This window comes from Falco rusticolus, chromosome 1 (assembly GCF_015220075.1).
Source record: "Falco rusticolus isolate bFalRus1 chromosome 1, bFalRus1.pri, whole genome shotgun sequence".
NCBI classification, from domain to species: domain Eukaryota; kingdom Metazoa; phylum Chordata; class Aves; order Falconiformes; family Falconidae; genus Falco; species Falco rusticolus.
This window is the reverse complement of record NC_051187.1, coordinates 19,263,098-19,284,151: the sequence shown is the minus strand read 5'-3', so window position 1 is coordinate 19,284,151 and position 21,054 is coordinate 19,263,098. Positions and strand designations below refer to the sequence as shown.

At 40.0% G+C, this 21,054-nt stretch overlaps 1 protein-coding gene across 3 annotated transcripts in view; it reads left to right on the top strand.

Annotated features, from left to right (window-relative positions):
* TAOK1 (TAO kinase 1) overlaps positions 1–21,054 on the top strand; it is a 57,943-nt gene that overhangs the window by 11,454 nt on the left and 25,435 nt on the right. For 2 of the 3 annotated variants that reach the window (XM_037373189.1, XM_037373209.1), the window contains exons 2-9: positions 6,412–6,638; positions 10,823–10,894; positions 13,856–13,957; positions 15,147–15,192; positions 16,106–16,202; positions 16,991–17,104; positions 17,873–17,964; positions 20,509–20,602. In XM_037373189.1, coding sequence (XP_037229086.1) covers positions 6,507–6,638; positions 10,823–10,894; positions 13,856–13,957; positions 15,147–15,192; positions 16,106–16,202; positions 16,991–17,104; positions 17,873–17,964; positions 20,509–20,602 — 749 coding nt within the window. In that variant the 5' untranslated portion in view covers positions 6,412–6,506. Of the gene's footprint in view, positions 1–4,622; positions 4,801–6,411; positions 6,639–10,822; positions 10,895–13,855; positions 13,958–15,146; positions 15,193–16,105; positions 16,203–16,990; positions 17,105–17,872; positions 17,965–20,508; positions 20,603–21,054 lie in introns of those variants that run through there. The other variant, XM_037373199.1, reaches the window with a different exon arrangement.

The following is a 21,054-nucleotide window of genomic DNA, read 5'->3' as shown; positions in this document are numbered from 1 at the left end:
GATACATCCCCACCAGCTATACAGCCCTTCTGCTTCTGACACCAGCTTAGACTCAAATCATCACGCTTACATCCCCACGGGTTTGAGGAGTGGGTATTGCAACATACTCTTGTTGCATGAAGTGAATACACTGGTATTGCAGAATACCAGCTTTGCCTGAAGAGAGTACATTTCAGAGTAAAATGAGTAATTTTTTTTTTTTTATTTCTACTGGGATGATGCACATGCTGTTCACATTGTTCTCTCTTCCTGTACGTTGTGGTGGTGTTTAGCAGTGTTACGGATCAGGTATTTTACTCTGTCATGTACCAGCCGGAGTTCAGCCTCCTGTGCTCGGCGGTGTCCTCTTGATGAAGTGGTGACGTGCCTGGGTACGCAGTTGTATGTTGTGCTGGGAGAGCCTCTTCAATGTCTCAAATACATGTCAGACAAGAAGCTTCCTCTGCCCAACAGGCAATATATCGTACGGAAAGTTCAGCTGAGGTTTCCTCTGCGTGGTTTATAAACAAACAGTTCATATGTGCTGATATTTTTGGTTTGTATGCTAGAAAACTTTTTTTTTTTCTGAAAATGCATGGAATAGCGACTACTTCACATTTGCATACAAGCAGCAACTTTCATTCTGTATTTTTGCTTACTTTATTTTACCTTACAAACTTTTATTCAGAGTCTGTCAAAAATGGGGAGTGATTTGTCTGCTACTTTCAAAAAAGTTGTGCTTTTAGGTCAAGCATTCAATGCTGTACAGAATTTTATAAAAGTCGGTATTTTAAGCATTCTTACCATCTAATCATTCTTTAAGCATTCTTACCATCTAACTCACTGCAGGTATAATTGCAAGTACGAGGAAAAAAAGCCCTAAAAGTCAGTTCTTTCAATAGTTCCAGCTTACCATATTTATGATAGTGGTGGAAATTTTCAGTGTCAGCTGGAAGCCATTCAGGAAATTTTTAATAGTGTGTTGAGAGGATAATTTAAATCTCAGCTTCATACACTCCCCAGATCTGACCCATATGCAAGTAAGAGAAAATCCCTTTTCCCTCTTTTGACAGTTGCATGGTGACACTCATTCCCCATCTATTTGATGCTCTTGCATTAGATCCTGCCAGAGGAAATGACACTAAAATTTAGCAACTGTTTGCACTGCATGCAATGCAGATGCTTTAAAAAAAAATCTGAATAGCAGTTTCCAAATGAAGTTATGTTGTGGTGGGCTGTTATTTTTTGGTGGTGGGGTTTTTTTTGTTCGTGGTTTTATTCCTGCTCTGACTTTGAGTGAGAAAACCTGCAAAGACCAGTAGTTTTTTGTGTTGAATATTCACTTTATAGTCTTTTCTGTTGGAGTGTGCAGCTCTAAAGATCATAAGTGCTATAACTGGTCTCCTGATTTGTTTATTTGGGTTTTTTAATTGTCGTGTATTTTCTATTAGGGGAAAAATATACAGTGTGGCTACACTTGATACTAACGATAAGTTTTTATGGATTTTACTGTGCTAAGTGGGTCATATAGCAGATGAGTATGACATTGAAACAAGATTTATGTCTCAAACAGCAAAGAATTTTTTGTTTATAATTAGTAATGGAGGACAGCATTCCTGTAGGCCTTATTAGCCATCCTAGGAGTCCACATAGCATGCCTTGTGGTACCTGGTGAAAGGGAGAGAGACACAGGATGATGGATGCATAAATCTGTTTGTTGTTTCCATTTTGTGCTCATATGGTATTTGTTTAACTCTGGTTATAATATGGATGTCAAAGCATGTTGAATTGTTGATTCCTTGAAACTTCATTTGTACAGGCAAAGCGTACTGATTTTTAATGCTAATAATCTACAAGCAAGCCCGTGTTGTAATTTGGTTTGTGCATGTTTTTGAACCATCTTAAGGATCTACAAATGCTTTGATGAATCTCATGGTTAGTGTAACCAAATACCTTCTAGTCACTGTCACTCACTGAATTGTTCTGAATGCGAATCAGAGAAATAGTATGATGGATAGATGGAAATCTCAGTGAGTAGGTTCCCTTCCCCTTTGCAGGAAGGGCAATGAAGACAGTTATCTGTGACTGTGACGGCCATCACATATTTTAGTGTAGTGTGGACAAATTATAATTTCTGTGAGGTCTCTGTAGCATAACGCTTAAATATGCACTTATAAATATGGCAGCTGACCATTCAGAGCTTTGCTTGTTCTGCTCTGCAGGATCCCAGGGGATGTTAGTCACAGGGGTGGGTCTTACTTCAGCTTGAGATGACATGGCAGGGAGGCAGAGAACTCAGAAGAGAACAGGTCTTATCCCATCCTCATCTTCAGCTTCCTTATGTCAGTGGTTCAAGGTGTGTGTGTATACGTTTAATATAGCCGTAATTACAGGGAACGTACCACCTTATTGATTCATAGACTTTTGTGGATGCGTGCATGCGGTTTCTACTAACTGCTTGTTGTTCAGATGAAAGTAATTTGATAAAACATTTTGGCCTGTAGTCAGTGTCGTCAACACTACTAATGGTGGCCACTAAGTGTAGTTAGTTCAGCCTACTGTATGGAAATAGTTGGTCCAGTCTTGTGCTTTGATCATTCCCTAGTTTATTTCGAATCTTTCTTATATTCCTACATCACCTTGTTGGTTGTGAGTGGAACTGAGCTAAGTAGCAGTAGTTGTCTTTATGCAATGCGATATTATCTTTTTGTATGAGTGACAACTGAGAAAAAATGTGGAATTCATTTTATCTAATTTTAGCAGCCTGCAGGGTGGCTTGTAGGTAGGCTGCCTCTTCAGCCGGTGAAGGCAGGCACAGTCAGAGGTGCTGTATCCTGTTTGCAGTGCCAGTCCCTTGGCCACAGTCAGGATCTGGCCACCTGATCTGAGCTGTCTAAGGTGAGCTGATCAGTCCCATCCACTGGGAACAATTGTGTTTAACAGTGTAGCTGCACCGATCCAAAAAAACCTGTAGTAAAGGGTCTGCAGTGGTGGAAGAATGTAAAATACGTAAGTGCAACTTGACTGTAGTTTAGAAAACCAGCTGCCTGCTGGTATATGATTTAATTTTCAGCACAGTTTAGTTGCAGGGGTTTTTTTAATCTTTAAGACTCCTCTGTATTTTTAATACATCTAAAATAATGCAATAACCATGTTGTGTGCCACTTCTCCTAACTTCAGTTCTGTTTCCCCAAAGTGTTCAGGTGTCATTATTGCAAGGCAGGAGGCAGAGCATCTTGGCTGCTGGCACTGTCAGGCTTTGGCAGGCAGCGCATGTTGTCTGGGTAAAAGAAGACTGAGGGAATTTAATATTGCAGCATCCATAAAAAATGGGAGCGCTTTATTAAGCGAGACTATGTAAAGCTTTCTTATGGCTGGAATTTACATTAATGCATTTTTATTGTTCCATCTAAGCAGATAAAATGATAAGTGTAATGTCATGTATGTGTTTGACTATTCTGTTAAATAGGTTTTAATACTGAATGCTTTTATTCTCATGCATTTCAAAGCAGCAATTATTTCCAAGAATAAAGATAATTAAATTTGTCTCCATGCTCTTAGGATTAAAAGGGGAAAAGCTGTATTTTAAGGTGTGTCACAACAGATGAGTTCTGCTCTCATTTGCTGTTCGAAGTCTGGCAGAGCAGTAGCCAGTCCCGTACCACTTCTGTATTGTTAGTGAGCCTGGTAAGAGTTTTAGCAGTGGTAAAAAGTGTTGCCGGTGGATGGCATTTCAGAGGCATGCTCAGAAACGATGCCAAGAATGAGTCTGGTGGCTGGTTTGGCATGGGGGGTAGGTAGAGAGGGGGAGAAATGTGTAATCCATCTCAGCTGTGTGCGCGCAGGGTTTTTCTCCGCACTCTGGCTCTCGCACGCACGCTCGCTCGCGAGGCCATGTGACTTTTGGCCATATTAGCAGGTTTATCCAAGCCTAGCCCCTCTGACTAACAGATGTAGGGAAAAGGGCATTCTGGGATTGCAGCAGTTGCTTTTGAACAACAATGTCCTTTTTGTAAGAATCTGATGCTTCTTAAAAGATGGAACATGACATCATTACCGTCGATCCAAGAAACATTCCTTCAATAATACTGAGTGTGCTCTGGTTATCAGCACCCTTCCCCCAGCTCCTTTCTCTCGTTTTTCTGACTGATGCTTTTTGTCTATTGTTTCGTCGGGGGCTGTAAATGTGAAACAGTTGTCTTTCAGTGTTATGTGCTTGTTAGAGCTGGAATCAAGTGGAATATTGTTGGCTTATTTGAAAGAAAGAAAAATAACAAAAAAACCCCAACCCTTTTCTTCCAGTCTTCGTAAATGCAGTGTGCTTCAGGTACGGGCTGAATTCAAGCTAATTATTTCCCTTCCCACATGGTATTAGTTACTGTGTTATGCAACGGAAGGTGGAGATCCCACAGTCCCGTTCCTATGCATCTCACCCGGCTTCACTGGCTGTTGGGAATGTCATGTCTGCTTCGAAGGCTTCTGTAATGATCCTGCATCCATATGAAATGTGTGTGTGCATGCTTGTGAGTGCAGTGTAGCAAAGTTGTGAACAGCTGCGTATTTTCTGTGTGTGTGTGTGTATAGATAAATGTTTTTATACTTGTTCCACCACTGGGATTTGAATATCGGTTTTTCCTTAGCCCCTGAGCAGGCTATCATGGAAACACATTTTGGGTTGCGTTATAAATCTTTTTGAATGCTGACTTCTTGGAGGAAAGCTATGAAAATGCTGGATTTTGCTTCGCTTCCCTTCCCTGCGTTCTCTCTCCCACGCCTGTCTTCATCAGAAAAACTGGAGACTCTTGCAGACTTTACAACTAGGTATGTCTTGGCTGTCTCTCGCACAATTGTGCTCTCCTTGTAGCGATGCTGGCAGATATTTGAACTAACAAGGAGCAGGCAGTCTTTGGCACTTTCACATGCTGCAACTGCCTAGAGAAGAGTACCACTGAGCACAAACATGCAGGAGTATGTCTTTTTCCATCCTTGTAGGAACTGGTCTGCAGGGAGGGGAAAACAAATGATTCATTGATGGTGCAGAGGCTTGGAGAAAGGTGGAGTTTATAGCACCCAGAAAAGGAGGAAAAGTGGACAGGGATAGGGCCTTCTGATACATTGGTTAAACTCAGGTTTGTCATCTTTCTTTTTTCCCTTGTGAAGGTATAAAACTCTTTAAAAAAAACAAATTTGACATATGAATAAAAAAAGCACAAGCCTTGACCAGACAGGGATTTTTGGAAAGAAATGAGCTGTGTGATTAGCTGTTTGCCAGTGACGCAGTTTTTATTGGTGACAATTTACAGGTAATTAAGAGGAAATTCAAATGCCAGGCTGTTCCTTGAGGAGGGGGGGCTGGAAAAGTGCATTTTACTTATAAGCGTTGTTTATTTTCATCTGTTGTAAAGATACAGTAGGATTGCAGCACAACTTGAAAGTATACTTTTCTTCTGGATAGATTCCAAGACTTTGACACTTTGAGTAAATGAAAGCAAATGCATGGTGCACACAGAAAGGTTTTCATGCATTCCCAGTGGGGTCTGAAGTTGCATGTTTCTCTGAAGAAAATGTTTGCCAATGGACTATTGTAGAAGGCTGTATCATGTGCTATCACAATTAAAATGTATGTTTGCATCTGGTGGAGTAGAAAGACATGCGTTGTGTGTAGAACTGGGTATCTCCTGTTCTGGATGCTGTTCTCTTAAAGAAGGGGGTTGCAAATAAAACTCTGAAGAGGAGGCACTTTACAATAGAGATCATGAGTTCAGATAAGAGGAAAAAACAAAAAGGACCATGACTTATTTAGCTGTGGAAGGAGATGCTTTAGAGACGTCTCCACGTGCGTGCTGAAATGAGTAAAAATTGGTCACTCAGTGCTTAATGAGTACAATTGCAGAAGGAAAAAATTACTCAGCTGAGTTAAAAAAATGTAAGTACAGATTAGTAAATGGCAGTGGACTGTCGTACACATCGTACTTGTACTATATATCTTGTCTTGCAAAGACCATTTAAAATATATTTTCATATATATATACACACACACACGCAATTGTGTCATCCACTTACAAAGTCCAAACAATGCTTCAAGACGTAGTGGGTATAATTCTTCAGAGTCAAGGTAACATGGGCTCACCAGTGACAAACCAGTTATTGCTGTAAGTCAGAGAGGTTCTATTGACTGCTCTGCCGGCAACTGAGCAGATGCTGGAGCAAGGAATGTGTCTCATTTTGTGTTTTGATTTTGGTTTGTTTTCTGTAGAAATGCCCTACTGGTGTCACAGGGGGACTGTGACATTGTCCCAGCAGATAGGTTGTGTTGCTTCACACTGTAGGGATGCTTGCTCTGGAAGAAGTGGAAGCTGCTCTGTTGTAGCTTTGTTTCTGGCTCTTTGAGAAGAGGATAATCAGCGAAGGATCACAATCTTTTTCTTGCAGTAATCCATGCTGAAGAGGCTCCATTCATACAGATGAACCAAGGGTTGAGGCAGCACTTTAAACCCAGATAGTCGGTCGGCTAACTGCCCAGCAGGATGCCATCAACCAGCCGAGCGGGCAGCCTGAAGGACCCAGAAATTGCAGAGCTCTTCTTCAAAGAAGATCCAGAAAAGCTCTTCACAGATCTCCGAGAGATTGGCCATGGAAGCTTTGGAGCAGTTTATTTTGTAAGTAGCTCCGTAACTTGTGAATTTAAGCTGTCTCTTTATCTTTAAACTGTGGATGTAGACTTTCTTTAACATATTGAGGAAAAGAAACTGCTGTGAATCTTTTTATATGTCTGGGGCAGAGATGTTTGCTTGTGTGCCTGTACAGTCTCAGCCCGTTCACAGACTCACGGTATCTATAAGGTGTTTGCATACAAACCGAAAAGAAAAACTGGAAACATGGTCCTTGCTTGGTGCTTTTAGGTACATCATTATGTTGCGAGCAGGGATTTTTCTGCAAATTAAAACATGGGGTTCTACTCCATCAATTCTGACTGGCAATGCAGTTCTCTTCGTCTGATCATCTCCTTATCATCTTTTGCCCCTTGAGAAAAATTGAGTTCTCTCTCCCTTTGTGCATACCCCCAGGCTCCCTTAAAGCCGTTCTTTTCGTCTGACACCTGAGTGTTGGTGCTTTTGTTGTCATTTGTCCTGTCACATCCTTCCCGACTTCAGGCAAGACTCCCAGTATTCATCTGCATAAAACTTACTTGACATGTATATCTGGGCAGCAGAATTTTTCCCAGGCTGGTTGGAGGTGGGATGTCTCATGGTAACCTGACTTGCAGGTTGCTGTATGTTAACCAAAGTGCATACTGTGAGACTTTGATTTTAAAAAAATCATTTTCCTCAGAAAACCTTTTCACATTTATAATTGTGGGAGGTGTGGCCAAACCTGCCAATTTCCCTTCAAAAAGCCATTTGTGTCAGTATTTTATGAGATGCCTATTCATTGTTAATAATTGCAGCAGACCATGTTGGGAACCTTCCAGCACAAATTTAATGCAGCACAGATGAACTAATTAGGAAAAGCTTCTTAATTTTGTTCCCTGCTTAAAACTATGAGCCACCACTGTCTGGGAACAGATCTGGGGGAGGAAGTGTTTTCTAACGAAACAGTACTTACCTGCGGCTTTTACTTCATCTCATTTACTTGCTTTGGTTAAAGAGTGGATACAGAAGGAGGGAACTGGCAAAAATCTGCCTCACTGCTAGGGGGAAATATTATTTGAAGAAACATTATTGTGGAAGGATACAGTGTTCCTGGAAAAACTTGAATAATCTCAGAGGTGTGCATGAACCCCACAGGTACGGGAAAGCAGTGTACAGCCAGGGGTGGCCTGCAGGCTGGGTGCTAACAGCTTCGCAGGCATCTGCAAGAAGCTGCTGCCGTGGCATTTGTAGGCTGCCTCAACCTTGTAGTTGTGGTAAGGGCTGATTGCCCGTTACCAGCTCCTTCTACAAAGAGATCGAAAGTAAGAGGTCATTAACTTCTAGGCCCTTCCTTCTCCCCCCTTCTTTTAGACTAGCAATTCATTATAGATTGGTATTTATCCACTGAAGAGTGCAATTACTAGCTGGTGTTTGGATTGTGCTTCTTTAATGGAAAGTACGTCTAATTTGGCACTTGCAGACGTGTGTGAACGGTGCATCTCACACTGCAGCCCGTCTGGGGGCCTTGTTTTTGTCAAGTTAAGAGAGAGCTTCAAAGAAGACACGCTGTTGCTATTTCTTTGTTACAAAGTTGTAACCTCTAAGTTTTGTGTTGTATTATGGTATCTTTTTACTACTTTTTACTACTAGCAGGTCTGAGGTCTTGAATCTCAAGATGTTTCATGTAATGTACTCTGACACCTCAAACAGAAGCCCAAAAGATGAGAAAGAGAACACGGAGGGAGAAATTTAGCGTAAATTAAATAGGCATCAAGAACTGAAGTAGAGAAGTGTATGTCTTGGGTCCTTCATTCCTCTGTAAAGCTAGGGAAAAAAGTTCCCTTATGTTTCTTTCTCCAGAATTTGATTCTGTTAATACAAACAGTTAAACTTTCTGTAATCAATGTAATATTGGATTATAGTTGATAACTGCTTAAAAGGATATTACCAAAGCCGGTGACATACTCCACCTTTCCTTTGCTCGTATTTTGCTTGTATCACTGCTGAAGTTATTCTGGTCACCAGATGTTGATCCTTTGTGTGGAGTTTTCAGAGGAAAGCAGGATATATGCACATAAATGTCTGCCATAAAACAAGCCTCGTTTATTTGGATTGTTTAAGTTAGCTGGCCTTGTAACATCTTCATGGCTTTTGTCTAGGCATTGGCTTTTTTCAATTATTCGGGATCACAGGGAAACTAAAAAAGCAAATGAACGCCATGAGTTTAATGTTCATGGGGTGCCAGCTGTGACGGTTCTCTCTCTCAGCCCCACTGCAGCCGTGGGGCTGTCAGTGTTAGGCAGACACAATCAGAGGTTGCTTGCTTGGGTTTTCTAATACATAGCTCCCACCTCACCAGGCTGCTTTCATTGCCTACAGCCTGGACCAAAAATGTTGATGATAAATAGATGTGGGAGTAAATTAACAAGGAGAAAAATCCATATAATCCTGAAATCTCCCCCTGCCTTTTTTTAAATGCAGTTTAGTCTTTCATTGTTAGTTGTACCTACCTTTTTTTCCTTTCAGTGGTGATCCCGAGAAGGGGTGATATATTTCTCTTGCATGGTAACTGGCTGAGAGCATTTACTCTTGTCTCTTTCTTTGTTGCTGTTACAGCCTGCAGTGGCGGAAAGTTTCTTTTTTTTCTTTCATAAATGACATGAATTTTGCTGGTTCACCTCATGGTTTTAGTTTCTTCGGATCTGCAAGTCTGGCACCTCTGAATCATTTTGGTATTATCCTTACCCTAATCCCTGCTCTGCAGTGTAATAATAGCTTTCACTTGACACAGGAAACCTACTACACTGGAACACTGCAGATGGAGCAGAAGAATAACCCACTCTCTTTTGTTAGAGCTGTGTTCCTTCTGCTCTGCTCTAGTATTTTGCTTGCCTGTTCTATTGGAGTTCTTCACCAATTTGAATGTTTCAGAGATTATCTCTAATTGGCAAAGATCGGGGAGTCAGAATTTTATTCTTCCTTTTTTGTCTCAAAAAACAACAATAGCTGTCCCCCAAACCTTAAAGGTAATACCAATGAGACGGTAGGAAGGATCCTCTCAAACAGAAAGAAAACTAAAAATAGTATTGGTTCAAGCTTATCGTAACTGGTTGAAATAAAGACTGCCAAGGAATTCTGGGAATCTCTTTAATGAACGGCAGAATTAAAACATGACTGGAAAACCTTTTTACAGAAGGCAGAGTCCCGGTACTTTGTTAATCCATGTTCTGATAGGCTGTGCTTGATGGTACAACTGTATTAAAAATCAGCATTTTCATCAGTCATTAGTGAATGCTGTGGTGCACATTATTCTGATTTATATCATTTGGCTTCATATCCAAGTTGATTATTCTTATCGGGGAGTCTCAGAGGTCTTTTCCTCCACCGCCCTCCTGTGCTGCTGAAATCCTTAACAGAGGAAAGGCCAGGGTCTTGTCTGGAGCCATCCTTCCTGCAAGGTGAAGCAGCACTGCCTCTTCTGCCAGGGTGAATGAGCTGTTGCTTTGGTGCTAAATTAAACAAAACTTCTCATCTAAGTCTTATCTTGGATTGTCTCTGAAGTCAGGAAGTCTGCCTTTGAAGTGTGAAAAACCATGTACATTTTATTGTGCAGTGTAAATAATAATATTATTGGACTGAGAAAGTGGAAGTCGGAACGGGAATCTGAAGATGGGTCGCTTAGATCACTGCCATCTCTCCCTGTATCACCTGCCTTCCTTTGAGACCCAACAGCTAGTTGGTGGGAGCACCGGGGAGAAAGCCACCTGTGTCTGGAGCAGGTATCTCCTGTGCATCCTGGAACATCTATGCTTGTGTTCGGAATGGAACAAGGGGGCTGACTTTGCCTGGAACAGACCTGGGCAAGGAGAGAAACTGATTTAGGGGAAATCTGTTCTACTTGAATTAGAGCTGCTTTTATAAACTATGATTTTTAGTTTAGAAGTGACAGCAGCTGACTCCTGCAGAGACTTGCTGGATGCTGAGCACAGAAAAATGTCATACCTTGTCTCACAAACAGCAGGGTCATCTTTAACTTTGGAAATTTCTGATACATGCAGCAGTTACACCCCTTGGAAGATATTTTAGTTTAACTCTCTGCAAAAGTTAACTAATGGATAAGGATTATTTTTTTTTTTATCAGTATGTTTGGTTTACATTTCATGTGAAACAGTCATCTTAAGAAATTGATGCATGATGTTTTCTTGTTACAGGCACGTGATGTGCGCACCAATGAAGTGGTGGCCATCAAGAAAATGTCATATAGTGGGAAGCAGTCCAATGAGGTATGTAGAACGTTACCTATTACATCTTGACCATTGCAAATACTTACTAATTTGGATGATTTTAATTAGCTTGGATCACAGCAGGAGAAAATCTTTCTTAAAGCTGTAAAGGTGAATGAGGGTACTGTGTAAACAAAACAAATTAAGTTTACTCTTCACAGTGTATTTCTGCCTAATCTGCTCTAGGGAAAGATGGGTAGAACTTCTTTCTTCCAGACACAAAGGGCTCTTTTATGGGGCCACATAAATGTGTAGTAAGCAAAAAATAAAATGAGAAGTGGTAGGTTTATATGTTAGTATGTCTTGTTGCCCTTAAACATTCGATTTTAAATACCTTTCACAAAATAACCATGTTACTTACTGGACAAAGGAATAATGACATTGGATGCAGCAGTGAGAGGTTAGAGGGAATCTTGCTTGTACAAAGTAGTAAGACAGGATGCATCTCTCCCTGGAATGACTGTGCTGATGAGGAGCTAAAACAAAAGCAAAACAGCCGTGAATGAATGAGTGTGAAAATCTGAGCAGCAGCATAATTACAGAAGAACTGCCAGAGCTAAGGATTAAGGCAGTCTTTGCAGAGTGGTCTGTAAAATTAGGCCTCTGAGATTTAAACGTTAAGTGTTTTCATGGCCACCCCGGATGTGTTTTTTTTCCCTAGGACGCTTCATAGAGATAATTGATTTTATACTTGAAAAGTTGAAGTGCTAGAACAGATTCTTGAAACGCCCTACAAGCCGATTTGGTATTATTTCTGATAAACAACATCTATCAAAACGTGGCACAATTTTTCAACAGCAGTATTTATTGGGACATGTTGTTCAAGGCATTTATGGTTCCCTCCCTCCATTCTCTGTATTCCAGTCTTAGAAGCAGTCTTGCTCTGATGAGTTTGATTAACAACTTGTTGCTTTCTGTACCTGCCTTTTGTGTATTGGCCACCTGCACTACATGGAGCTGAACTATTCCTTCCTTTCTGTGTGTGTGTGTGTCTGTGTAGGAGGTAGAGGTGACAGTGTCTCTCTAGCAGTCCTACATTCTAGCTTCATAGTTAAATTTGCTGTGCATGTTTCTATTTTGTCACTGCGGTGACTTGTTTAACTGTGTACTGATGAAAGAATAATTTGTACTTACTACTTGTCCTACTGTTTTAATTACCGTGAGCTATAAATACTCTATTCACATGAATGAAACAAACTGTGCATGCTTCAGAAATAGCTTTTGTTTGTCTTCAATGCATATGTTTCTTTATTTTGAAGAAAGTAATAAGAGCAGGATTAAAACATGTTCCATTTTACTTCTATATTTATTTGTCTTGTTCAGAAGTTTGCTAGAGGTGTGATCTAGCCTATGTAAAGAAAATTGATTAAGGGCATTCTGGTATCGTTTATATTTACTTTGGTTTCATAATAAGATTTTTATCATTGGTGGGAACAATTATTCTCTAAAATAAGGACATATTTTATACTAAAAATAAGTTTAAAACCTTTGAAATATGTAGTACTGTGCTCTTAACGTGGTCTCAGGGCTTATTTTACGCATGAAGTCACGAATACGTCTCGACTAATATATCACCTCTGTCTTCCCAGTATAGAAGCTTAGAGTGGCACTTTCTTGGTTTGGCTTTTACTGCTTGGTACCTTGAAGCCTTTAAGGCTAAAGGTGAAAGGCACTAAGTTGTTCTTGTACTAGCGTGAGGGTGTTAGTGGGAGACTTTATGTTAGAATAAGCTGCACTGATATGATGCTCAAGAAATTTCTGGTGTTGAGAAATGCTTAGTCAATCAGCTGCTTCGGTTGTGGCTACCATGCTCCCTGGTTTCATTTGTTTCTCTAACCCTAACATTTTTATTGAGGAGGATTTGGGGTTGGCATGTGTTTTCCCAAGCATTTGGGTATACGAGACGTCTGTCCATCTATGAATCCCAGCCACATACATATGCCTGAGGGAGCGTGTGCTGAGAGATTAACAGGAGCTGGAAAACAGCTTTTGAACCTTTCGGTGTTGGGTGAGGTTTCTCTACCTCCGATTAACTTCAGAACCTATAATCTTTCTCAAAAGCATTTTCAGTGTCAACACTCTTGTGTTGATGTCTGCATACTTAAATGGTTTCAGCTACTGCATTTGATTTTGAAATTTTTTTCTGGTAGTTGTAGCCTTGCTGTTGTACTTTACAAGCTTTTGCCCTTTTTGCCGGAGGAAGCTGGATGTGTGCATCAAATGGGAGGACTTGGTGATTTCCTCCAAGGGGAGTAATGGCAGTGTCTAGGCACACATCAGAACGTGACATTTTGGCCTTTTCTGTACTTCAAAGTCGTACTGGCAGAGCTTCCCTTATTATAAACCTGGATTTTATTTTATCTGTTTAGTCTTTTACTCCTGCGGAACCGTTCCTTTGTCTGGTGGTAACTCATTTTAAATTGGTCCTTGTATAGACTAAACTAGTAATGGAGAAACGTTATCAAGGATGTAGTCAGATATTCGGCAGCCGATAAATGGAGCATCATCCAGTGTAATATACTTACTGGTAGGGATGGGTCTTTATATCTTCAAGAGTTAAGTGAGAGACAGCTGATCCTGCTGAAGGACACGTCATCCACATCTCTTTCAGGTTCGGATGTATGTTTCATTTGGCCACAGAAAAGGTATCCCTTAAAAAAGGATTGCTTCTTTTTTTGCTCAAATATAGTTTCGTAGTAGTATATTCTGTGCATCCATATAACTGTAAATTATTACATTGATGAGAGATCCTTACGTGCAGCCTAATCAATCAGTAACTTATTTCATAGGTCTGTTGAGGAGTTAACTGGTGAACATCATGGTGTTGATGTAAATTTATTTTGATTTGGAACCTTAAGGTGGTTTTGCCTCTTAAAATAATTAAATGACATACTAACTTAACAACAATCAAAAAAAAGGTAACAGTTTTTAAAGTCTTTCTATTCCTTTTATTTTCTACAGAAATGGCAGGATATTATTAAGGAAGTCAAGTTCCTCCAAAGAATAAAACACCCTAACAGTATAGAATACAAAGGCTGCTATTTGCGGGAGCATACAGCATGGGTAAGCATCTGCTGCACTCTGCACTTCTCTTGCCTCGGTTAAGGGTGCTTTAAAATATCTCCAGCTGGCTTTCAGGAGGCACCTGAACACTTGCACTGCACAGATTCAGATGAGAATACTCAAGGACTTTACAGATGCTCAGCAAAACTGAATGGCGTTTTTGGAAACAAGATTTAGGGAAATTCTGCCTTTCACTTGCAGAGTGAGGTAGTTGTGCAGTTGTTCTAGTGTATATAGCTTGATGGACTGAGTATTGGAAATAAATAGTAAGGGGGTGGGTGGGGGTGTGTGCGCAACAAATTTATCTATCACTTTTCTTGCTGTAAGGAAAGGTGAGAATTTCACTTCTACTGCCTGAGAGGCAAATACAGCAACTTTATTAGATATTTGCAGGTCACTTAACAATGCATTTGGTATGGCACTGAGTGTTAATGGTTCAGTACTTTACAGGTTGACTGGATATGTTCCAGAAGTAAGTGTTCGGCTGTACTTTAATAAATAGGTTAGAATTATCCTACAAAAATTGTCATTAAAGTATATATTGAGTCATTAGTATTTCTGTTATATAACTAAATTCTTCTGTTGTATATTGTTTACTGAATTTGGGTTATTTGAGTTTGTGTGCATAAAAATGTGTGTGTAGGAATAGATGCTGTGCAGAGGAAGCATTTTGTCAAATGAAGAGTGTGATGTACACCTGACAGTTTTTGTGGTACGATATATGAAAGAAATCATATTGTTGAACTAATAATCTAAACGTATAAGCATCAATAAATCTGCAGGACAGAGTTTTAGGGTGGTTTTGAAATATGAACGGGACAAAATCTGAAGTAAATCCCTAAATAGCCCTTTAATACTCTGATAAGCTTGTTAAGTGCTATTTAATATTCCTGTTAAGTACATGCATATAAAATATGTAATACAATACATAACTGGTTATGAATATGCTTTTGCCTTACTTAATAGTTTTGTTGCTTGGTATCTTACACAAGAGGGCTATGCTAATTCCAGTTAGAGCTGTCCTAGTGAGGAGGGGTCAGCATGACAATGCTGGAATGGGACTTAATGTTACAAGCAATCTGCACTGTATGCACCAGTGGTTATTTCTAGATTTCTCCACTGAAATCTAGAAAACATACATTTACTATTGGAGATGTTCTAACAGCTCCTTTGATTTCTTCCCATACAGCTTGTTATGGAATATTGTTTAGGATCAGCGTCAGACTTACTAGAAGGTATGTCATGCACATTTATTTGATTGAAAGTCACAAGTATAGTACTGAAGTAGGAGGTTACAGCATCACAAAATTGTCCTGGAATATTTAGTTTCATTTGGGGGTAGAGTGTGTGTGAACAGGTGTAGGGTTTTTTTGAATTCTTGCATGTCTGTAATGGTTTTTCTGTAGAATATCAGCTTTCCTAGGTGGCTAGTTTCTCCTTGGTTTGTATTACTTTAAAGTTGTCAGTCAGCTATTTATTTTCTTAGGAGTTTTAGGTTCTCCTGTCATGACAGTTCAAGATACATTTCTGAAACCCCTTGCTGTTGATCCTAATGCTTACTAACAACTGTAGGCATGTTGACTAGAACAACACTGCAGCAGTATTAGGATTTGCCTTGATGAGGTCTTTTGTTAAATGGTCATTTTCCTATCAGGCTTCTTGAAGTGAATTTTCATTGAAGATATATGTGTGGCCAGTAAGTTGTTCGTCTCCTTTCCTTGCCAGAAGCATTTCAGGACAAAAGGCTGAGCTGCTGGAGGGTCATCTGTATTGCTACAGTTTATTCATGTGTGAATTGTTGTAAAGTTCTAGGGTTTGGGATTTAGCTTCATTAATGGAAAATTGAATATTGAGTCTCAAATCGGTGTTTGGGAGAATGGTCACAGAACTGACAGGAACATAGTATATGGTTGCAAAGTAGGCTCTCTTTTGATAGCAAATACCTGCCATTTTAGAGTTAGAAGATTACATCCGATTATAGAATGTGTGCTGTGAACTATTTTTATATTTGCTTCTTATGCTGAACCTAGTAAAACCCGAACTTTTAGTGTTTTATCTCTGTTTACATTGTTAACAGTACTCAACTTGCATGCTGCAAACTGCAATGTTTTCTTTAATATTGAATTTCAAATAAATTCTTTCCTTAAGTTCATAAAAAGCCATTGCAAGAAGTGGAAATAGCAGCAATTACCCATGGTGCTCTCCAGGGATTAGCATACTTGCATTCTCACAATATGATCCATAGGTAAGTGGTTATATTTTTGCTGTCTCACACACACTTACAGGTAATTTATTTTGTTGATTGTATCCCCCTCATCTCAAATTTAATATTTGTAAGCGGAGATTTTCTTTACTCAGTGCCCATATGCTCCCAAACTCGTGATTTATAGTAGTCGAATACTAGCAAGCTATGTATCTCCATATGCACTATCTCTTACAGCTGGTGTTCGTAATTTCTGCAGAATTGCTTTGAATCTGCTAGGCTTTTCAGTACTTGATATGATGCCGATTGTTCCCTGAAGCAGTGAATAGCAAGGCAGGCTGACTTCACCTAAATAGCTTGTAGCCAACTGCAAAGCAAAGATTGCAGGGGCGGGGGGAGCGTTAACACTTGAAAAATTAGTCTTACATGAACACACATGTTGAGAAACACACCGTAAGTATGCAGTGCAAATGTTCTTTGTGTTTAAAGTACCTGCTGCATTTCAGTGGGGTGAAGGATTTTAATAGTTACATTATTAGGACTTCCTGAAGAACGTTTATAAAGAACATAGTTGGTTCAGAAGGTTTTACTGAACTGTGTATGAAGCTTATCAGGTGTGCCATTTTAAGTTGATTTTTAAGACAAACTAGATTCCAAGGTCAAGGGCCATGTTAAGCAATTAACCTAAAGGTTAAAGATTTTTGTATTTGGAGGAAATGTGGGTATTGAGTAGCTTGAACATGTAAGTACCGGCATGTGTTGTAGCCTGTCCTATAGAAGGTTTTCTTTTTTGGAGAGGAATGATACTGACACTTGTATTCTATAACCAGAGATATCAAGGCAGGAAACATCCTGCTGACAGAGCCAGGACAGGTGAAACTTGCTGACTTTGGGTCTGCTTCCATAGCATCTCCTGCCAACTCATTTGTGGGGACGCCATATTGGTAAGCCAAGAGTTTTACACGTTTCTGGCTTTGTGAATGAACAGGATCGTTTATTGGGTATTTAATATACTTGGGCTTTATTGGAGCTAGCTTTGTAATCTTCTGGTTGTGGTAGTGATAAATGTACTCTGCAAAAAAAAGATTAAATAGTAAGTAGGCTCTAACTTCAAGAAATTGTGAATCCTTGTATTTGTAGCTCACAAAAAGTAATAAAAATACTTTGTTGTTCTACTTAGGCTGACTTTAAGTGGTAGAGGTGGGGTTGAATCATCTGTAATATATTTTAATCACTCCCCCCAGTGGTTTTAACAGTTCATATGTTCTCACCGCATCTGGTTGTTGAAGTAACTAAAGTGTTTTTTCTTTCATAGGAAAGGCCAGGTTCATTGAACAAAACCCTTTGCAGATTCCTTGTATGCTTTTGATCTCTTGCACCTAATCTGTGGTGTTTACACAACTGCATGCTATAATTATTTCATCAGAGTTGGCCAGCCAGCTAAACTATTGGAAATGTGGGAGGGCGAGAAGGTGGTAATACTTATTAATGGAGAGCTGGGCAAAGCACAAGAGAACATCCCGCAGCCCCTCTAAAGGCTTGTACTAGTGGGGGTGCCTGGTCTTTGTTCCCAGTGTCCCATGCCTGATACCTTGGGGAATTGTTTGTTTACGGTAGCTGAAATCAGTGAAACAGCCTGTTTCATTGAAATACTGGCGATGACAATGTGTTCCATTGCCTGGAATTTTATGAGCACCAATTTCCTATTTTAGGATGGCCCCAGAAGTGATTTTAGCCATGGATGAAGGGCAGTATGATGGCAAAGTAGATGTTTGGTCTCTTGGAATTACCTGTATTGAGTTAGGTAAGTTATTTTCTTTGAAAAATTATAAAGTGTAGTTATTTAATACCTAGAACTTAGCTGAATCACAGTGCAGAAGATTTAGACTTCCTTCCTTGTCCTGGTTTCTCTGGGACTTGAGTTTTAGAGGAAAGAGCTAAACGTGCTCTCTAGAATTCAAGACTTAAGTCTCAAATTTGATGTTTATTGAGTTGGTGTTTTCATTATACAAAGAGTTATATAGACAAAGAAAATAGCCAAGCTGTATCACTAAAGGTGTTCACATTCTCTGGGAGAGGCATTTAACTTTTGAACTGAAAAACTGGCTATTTGCTGAACAGCTTTAGAAATGAGCCATTGAAAGTCCCAGTGTGAAAATATTATTAGATGTAAATTGATATTGTTTGCATGAAAATTTAAGGTATGTTAACAAGTCCTGCAACAATGAAGTTTTGCATGAGCGGACATCCTCAAAACTATATTCAGTGTATGTTGTCACTTGTTGGCTGGAAAATCCCTCTCCCCCCCCCCCCCCCTTTTTTTTTTAAAGAGTAAGAAATGGAATAATCCACATTTGAAGTGGTAACCTATAAATTAAACCCAAAATAAATGATGGCATTGCCATTAAAACAGACTCCTTAAAGCAGAAAATGAATTTAAAGGGACTGTGTTAGTATGGCATTCTATTTAAATTTAACACGTAGTGTTTTCTTGGAACAAAAATACACTCACTGAAGCACAACACCGTGCACAGCACTACTCAGATTTTAGTCAGGATCCAGCTCTCTGGATCTCAGGATCTTAACTGTTGTTTTTCTGGGGATGGTGAGGTTCAGTGCTGCTTGTTGCACCTGAGGCTGTCCTACCATCCTTGTCAGATCTCATTGCTTGTACTCTGAACCGACCTCGGTGGTGGAGCAGCCCAGCTGGGCAGCGAGAGCTCTCAGGAACACGCTAATCCATGTGAACTGCACAGTTTAGCTAAAAATGCTGTCTGGCATTCCAAACTGTCAACTTCATCTTCTTCCAGGACGTGAAATAGATTCTTTCTTCAGAGCAGAGAAATTTTTGGTTGCCAGTATAAAGCAAGTTGAAGGGGTGTGACTGTCATGATAGAATCCTGCTCCGAGTGGAGTAAGGAGACTTGGCTGGCTGCAGCGCTCCAGGAATGCAGTGAGCTCATGGCCACCACACCCCCGGGTGCCTTCCTGCACGCTGCGTTTTTGCAATATGAAGCGTTAGGCTTCGTCTACGGCTTGTAGCGTGGTGGGAGGTGAGGCTAGGTCAGGACGGTAGAGCATTGTAGGCTGGGTCGGTGTGGTTATCGCATTTGTGTTGGTTTGAATAAGCCTGGGAAGAAAGCTGAAAAATGGAGATGTCTAGCAGTCTTCTCAAGTTATCACTCAGTCTTAGAAATGGCCTCAATGAGGGCTCAGTTTCTATGTTTCCTGAAGTTTTTATTTTATTCAGGTGAGTTAAGAGAAAAAAACACTAGGGAGAACAGCCAGTTAAAATGGTTTAATGGATAATCGGTCTGATCCCTGATAGCAGCAGCTAGTTATCTGACAGATGCAAGAGGGTAGTGCTGCATTTGAGAAAGGGCTTAACTCCTCAGTTTACCTGTTCGGAGGAATTTGTGGTGCTTCTGGTGCTTAGTCCATCCTGCAGTAACCACGAATGAACCGTGCCTAGCTTACTGCTGCTGTTTGACTCGGAGTTGAGAAGCAGCGTAAGAAAACTAGCATTATTTTTTTCTTGTTTGTTTTGTTTTCAGGAAGGAAAGTTTTCTGTTGCATTTTCACTAGTGCAGGAACGTCCTGGTGGCCTGACCAGCCTCTCTGGAATGTTTATGGCGAGGCTGAGCTTTATAGGTTTACCCCATAAACATTCTGATGAAGCTTCAATTTTGTTGTTACAGTGAGATCATCTCCTTCCTCATTAAGCTTTCATGCTGTGTCAGTCTATAAGAGTAACACAAGCTTGAAAGAGAGAGAGAAGAGCCAAAGAGAATGCAACTCTCAAAATAGTATAAAGAGTTGTTGGCCTGTTACTGACTTCCTGCCCATGTGCTTAGTCAGTTTAAGTGTGATTTGATGCTTCTTATGGTTCTTGTAACCAGCTTTTCCTTCATCACTGCTGTCCTGCTAGAATTTAATATTTGTTAGCTTTTTAGCAACTGTAGTTTAAAAAACAAAAAAGGGGATGGGGGGGGTGGGTATGAAACCAAGAATGCTTAGTGGCTAAACACCGGGTATAGAGCTTACTGTTAACTTACTCCTATTTTAGTACATTAAAATGAGTCAGAGAACTCAACTATGATAGACCACATAATTTAAAAGCTTGAGAGGACAAGGCATTTGATCTTCAAAGTGCTTTCATCTTCTGCAATGGTATAGGACATATGCCAACATATCTGTCTGATTGCAGGGTAGGGATGGTTTGGGGTTCCATGTTCAGGCAATAGTGATTCTCCTGATGTGGTTTTCTTTTTAAAGGGATGTAAACTAAAAAAAGAGCAAAAACATGAGACTATCTCCCTATATAAAAATTATTTTCTTTTGTGTGTAGCGGAAAGGAAGCCTCCTTTGTTTAATATGAACGCAATGAGTGCCTTATATCACATAGCGCAGAATGAATCCCCTACACTACAGTCTAATGAATGGTGAGTATTACTGAGGGAGGAATGTTGTAGGGAATTGCTGTAAATGGAGTGCTTTGTCATGCTGAGTTCCTGAAATGGCTGGATTTCTGTTGGGAGGATGTGAGCTGGAAGGTTCTTATTAGGTTCACTCTACATATTATATACAAAATTGACCAATTACTAAATATGGATTTTAGATTCTAGAACGTAGTAGAGGCAGGACATGCTGGTGAAAGAACATAAGATCCTGTAAAAAATTCAGTTAATAGGTCAGTAAATTGTGAAGCTCCCAGGCTAGCAAAAATGTGGGGTTTAGTGGTTTTTTTAATCACAAACCACAGTCTCAATTCCTAAAACTTGTTTTGTTGAAGTATTGCTTTGCAAGATGAAGACACTGCTTATGTGTGGCAAGTGTCTGTTGCATACACTTCAGAGGAGTAAAGCACAGTAGTAACATTTTGTGCCTCCCAGCC